This window comes from Buceros rhinoceros, unplaced genomic scaffold (genome assembly GCF_000710305.1).
Source record: "Buceros rhinoceros silvestris isolate BGI_N320 unplaced genomic scaffold, ASM71030v1 scaffold17709, whole genome shotgun sequence".
Taxonomy (NCBI): domain Eukaryota; kingdom Metazoa; phylum Chordata; class Aves; order Bucerotiformes; family Bucerotidae; genus Buceros; species Buceros rhinoceros.
This window is the reverse complement of record NW_010433462.1, coordinates 23,271-28,623: the sequence shown is the minus strand read 5'-3', so window position 1 is coordinate 28,623 and position 5,353 is coordinate 23,271. Positions and strand designations below refer to the sequence as shown.

Here is a 5,353-nt window from a genome sequence, read left to right as displayed (position 1 = left end):
CGTAGTGTCGCGGTCGGCCAGAAAGCGGCCCCGCAGTGCCGCTCCCCGGCTCACCGCTCCTCTCCCCTCTCCCCGCCTCCCAGGGTTACTACACACGCCGCGGCGGCATCGGCGAAAGCGGGGATTTCATCACCTCTCCTGAAATAAGCCAGGTGTTTGGAGAGGTAACGCGTAGTTCTTTTCATTCATTGAGTTACAGTTAAGTTGGTTTTGGAGAGAAAGGGATCCCTCGTGTTACAATCTGGGACACGGTGTGCGCTTAGTAATGCTTACTTGCATATAGAATATGAATAAAAAGAGTTACGTTACCTTCCCAGCGTGAAAGCTCTACTCAGAAGTGATTTGCTCATTTTGGTTTGGTTCACTCTGTGTGTGTATAATTTCCAGTAGTGGAGACTGGCGAAGTGCTGTTCTCAGTGACCCTTTGGTAAATAGAGGACAGTTGTTCAGAGCAACGACCTGCTTTGGGGCCTCGCGCTCCAGCCAGAAAAGACTCCCACACTTTCACCCGCTTTTACTTCTGCGGGGCTGACAGCAAACAATTACGATTTTAATACTGAAAGAGGGAGGATTTATGTACTGTAATGATTTTTGGTAACTTAAACAGAATGTTGCATAGTACCTTAGTTACCTTATCAGGCGAAAGGCAGATACCACCTTACACAAGTTCTCCAGTTACATTGTAACTCTTTCTCTTGCGTTGTTTCTCACTGTCAGTTAATAGGAATATGGTATATCAGCGAGTGGATAGCCATGGGCAAACCTACAGCGTTCCAGCTGGTGGAACTGGGCCCAGGGAGGGGCACTCTTACCGACGATATTTTACGGGTAGGTGAGAACTAATATTAATGTTCTTTATTTCTGGCTTTATCCCAGGGCTACTCTGAAACCTGAAGGAATCATGTTTTGCTATCGGGGCTGAACCTTCCCTAGCAACCAGATCATTTCAGTCAGGAGATTTGCAGCTTAGACTCTGTAAGTGTGTGTTTCTGAGATCAGGTGTCACAGCTGAAAGCAGAACACGGGCCAGTGTGTGCACACTGTGCAGACACGTATGGAATCTTTCAAACGCTACCTGACAGAAGGAGAGGGCAGGAATAGTCCATCATAAATTATTTCTGAATAGGAGAGCGTTACCAAAACTGAAATCCATTTGCAGGGCTGCTGCTGTGGAGGCACACTGCAGTGCAAGCAACAGGAGGAAGAGGGAAGGAAAATAATACAGGACTGAAGTCGTGTCAGCTCCTTTGGGAATTCTGTTCTATCATGCTTGCACAGCTATTAATTAAAATACTAGTGATTCAGAAGCAACTCACTAAAGGGATTTAGTGCCTCAGAAGAACTTTTTTTCTATTTACATATGTTAATGAAAAAGAACTCTAATAACCACAGTGAAATCTAGGATTTTGAGCACTTTTTGTTTATGGTGTCCAGGAAAACTGAACCATTTTCTCCTAATGCTAAACCCTTTGCAGGTATTAGATGAGCTACTTGCTCTCAGGCTATAACTATTTTAAATTAGCATTTCAAGTTGTCCTTACAACTGTATCATGTATGCTGTAATTTTCTAAGAAGCATAACAGCTTTTATTTAAATTGATGAAGAAAGTCCCTTTTCCTTCTGGAGGAGCAAAATGCAGTCTTTTTCACTGAGACTATTTTGTTAAATGAAAGGCAACTACATCTTTATCTTGAATATAAATAATGAGATAAAAGGTTAATTCTTAAAGCTTTAATGTATACAGCACGTAACTGTTCCTAATAGAATTCATCTGCCTTTATAGGTCTTCAACCAGCTTGCCGCTTTACTTAGTAAATGTGATATCTCTATTCATCTGGTAGAAGTGAGTCCCAAACTCAGTGAGACCCAAGCGCTGATGCTGACAGGAGGGGAGGTGCAGTCACACACCGAGGACAAGCCTGCTTACATGAAAGGCGTGAGCAAGACTGGAATTCCCATTTTCTGGTACAGAGACATTCAAGATGTGCCGCCAGGTGAGGAGCTTGAATGTCTTGTTGGATGGCACCCCTCCTCCGTTTGCAGCTTTTGACAAGGGAGGACAGCTCTGCTAGCCTTCATAACAGATAGAGAAGTCACTAATATACAACTTTGTTCTTCTTGCATGGGTCTGAGGCAGGATCTTGACTCATTTTCATAACTGCTACCTCTTCTGGGATAACTTAATTTTGGGCTAACTAACCAATTTCATATATTTTGACTTTTCCTTTTCATGGGAAACCAGTTACTGGTTTTGCCTGAATCACCTTTTATGAGATACCAATCTAAAAATCATGGACTGGAAGCTCGAGCTCACTGCAGAAATTATCTCTTTGATGTATCCAAGCTGAAAGTAGTGATACGTTATTTCACAACGACATTGACTAGCTTAATTCATTAAAAATCATAACATTTTAATTTTCAACTGGAAGCTGCTATGGAAGCATTAATAATTTAATGTGTTCTTTTTTACCTTCCCACAGGTTACAGCTTTTACCTAGCACATGAGTTTTTTGATGCTCTGCCAATACATAAGTTTCAGGTATAGCAAGAATAATATTGTAATTGTGACCATCTGCTTAAAGACTTTTTCTGTTTGAGAAATTAGGGTGCTGAACTAAACACATGCAGTGCCTCTGATAATAAAATATTTTTAACTGAATTTGGACAAATAAGGCTTAATTCAGCTCAAAACTGCACATTAGTAATTGTTCTTGAATGAAAAAACTTGTGGAAATCTGAAGATTTTTTTCTGCTGCGATAAGTCTCAAGGTTTTTATTTCTTATGCTACATTTACTCAAGTTTTTAATTTCTGTGTTATTTAATGTGCCACTACTAACAAAGACTGAAGGGGTTTCATTTGAATGGCAATGAGAATAGCAAAGTAGAGGCTAGGTGGGATTCAGAAGAAGCTTTCAACTTTAATTTGATAATGAGTTTATTAAAATTACTGGTAGAATAAAATATTTTGATGTTAAACATTGCACTGTCAATAGAAGAGGCAGCATTTTTATTAACAGCATCATTCATTCTTTTAATTAAGCCTGTATTTGTTAACTCGGTAGATAAGTCTCTACCACAAGCTTTTTCCAAGGCAGTTCCTAGAATTAAATAGGAATGAATCGTTGTTAATAGCATATTATGTTCTTAAAACATTTCTGAAAATGCTTAACACGTTAATCTCATCAAGGCGCTGTTGTACTGTTAGAGCGTAAAATGAGTGCTTGGGTTCATTAAACAGAGAACAGATAAAGGCTGGCGTGAAGTGTTGGTTGATATAGATCCAGAAGCTCCTGACCAGCTGCGGTTTGTTCTGTCACCATCCAGTACCCCTGCGACAGAAAACTTTATTCAGGTAAGGTTATGCCTCCAGAGTTGGTCCTTACACCTTTACTGACTCTTCCAAGTACACACGTGTACTGCTTCTCAGCCACTTTGACAGCTCTCGGGGGAGAGCCCTCACTCTGTAAATGAGTAAATGTGGTTTGCCATTTCCATTCTGCAAAACTCCACAAGCAAAAAATGTCTACACTGTGAAAATATAGCACAAAAAATAAACATGTGCCTCAAGCTTTGCAAAATCAGTGCTTAAACAGACAAAAAGATTCAAGAGAGCAAACTGAGGCAGTAGATTTCTGCATGTGTCACATCACCATCTTGACAGTGGCCTTGGCTAAGCCAGGCTCTCAGCCTGCTGCATATGTGCAGCTGGGTACTTCTGACCTATACGGAGCTGTAATGGAAAGTGTCTGAGATTATTTTTTTCATAAAGTTCACTGGATTCTTAAAACTAAGTAGCCGAGGTTAAAACCAATTGCAGTTTTACGCAGAAAAGCCTTTTTGAAGAGTGTGCACAGCTGAAGAGCTATTTTCGTTCTGTCAGCACCACAGTAATGCTGTCTCACCTGATGCAGGCATATTTTCGTTGACTATAGGTTATAGAAAAGATGACTGAAATCCAGCACTCAGAAGGTTAGCAAAAACTTGCTCAAGCTCTAGGTAGTCTAGACTACATCCCTGGACCTCTGTGCTTCAATGAAGTGATGAAATGCTAAGATGTCAAGTGTGGAGAACTCTTCCCCTGTAGTTGTGTGCTAATACAGTTGTTTTCATCTTTGAACTCTGCACTAGCCTGAGGAAACAAGAGATCACGTGGAAGTGTGTCCTGAGGCTGGTGTCATCATTCAGAGGCTTGCCTATCGTTTAGAAGAGCATGGTGGAGCTGCACTGGTTGCTGATTATGGTCATGATGGAACCAAAACTGACACTTTCCGAGTAAGTTATTTATCCTGAAATAAGCCAAAATATTCTGTTATTTGTCTCTTGGCTGGTTAGGTTCTTGTAAGAGCAAGGTCCTGGGTGGACATAAAAGCAAAAGCTGCATTACACTGCAGTTGTAAAACTGAGTAATTGAGTTCTTATTTAATCAGTATCCATAAGAGCTTCTGTCAGACAGAAGGGATAATCTGAGTCCTTGCTACATTTATCTCAGATTTTCAAAGCATAATTTGCTATTCTCACCCCTCACATGTACAGCTTAGTGTTTGCTAGACCCAGCTATGGTGCAGCTAGGAATACAGCCGAGTATAATCTTCCAATTCAATTTTTCAGGGTTTCCAGAATCACAAACTTCATGATGTGCTGAAAGATCCAGGTACAGCAGACTTGACAGCAGATGTTGACTTCAGCTACCTTCGAAAGATGACAATGGGAAGAACAGCCACATTAGGCCCCATAAAACAGCGGGAGTTTTTAAAAAACATGGGCATTGACCTCCGATTGCAGGTACAATAGTGTCTAGAGGTACATAAACTTTAACCCACAAGCAATACCTTTAAGCAGCAAGAGAGCTTTTATAAAAATCTGTTTTTAAAAGAAAGTTGTTCAAAACTACAGGTAGGTGTGAGATCAAAGAGTTGCTTCTCGTAGATGTATGTTACTCTGGATCCCTCAAACTAAACTGATCATATATTTAAGAGTATTTAATGCAAAACTTTGCCACATAGATCAGTGAACAGTTCTACTTGTGCACCATTACAAGAGAAGAGGCAATTGCATGGATGAAGGAATTTATAGGAAAGGAGGAAGGGCTATAACCTACGTGTATATATATGGGTTTTTTTTTTTTAGGTGCTCTTGCAGAATTCAAGTGATACAGCGACTCACGAGCAGTTACTTCACAGCTATGATATGCTGATGAATCCCAAGAAAATGGGGGACTGTTTCAACTTTTTTGCCCTGCTGCCTCACCACAGACTTGTACACCCTGATAAGAAACATAAGCCAGAATCAAACCCTCCCTTACCACCTGTTGCTGGATTTGCTGAACTCTTACTGAAGTAATTTCAAGTACTA

At 40.6% G+C, this 5,353-nt stretch overlaps 1 protein-coding gene across 1 annotated transcript; it reads left to right on the top strand.

The window, feature by feature from the left end:
* Nucleotides 1-83: 83 nt before the first annotated feature.
* Nucleotides 84-5,353, top strand: NDUFAF7 (NADH dehydrogenase (ubiquinone) complex I, assembly factor 7; the record flags this gene model as incomplete). The annotated part of the gene is made up of 8 exons (XM_010144121.1): nucleotides 84-164; nucleotides 718-828; nucleotides 1,784-1,994; nucleotides 2,481-2,539; nucleotides 3,240-3,353; nucleotides 4,130-4,273; nucleotides 4,610-4,783; nucleotides 5,129-5,353. Coding segments are annotated over 8 exons (1,107 nt in total), but the record flags the coding sequence as incomplete, so codon positions are not given.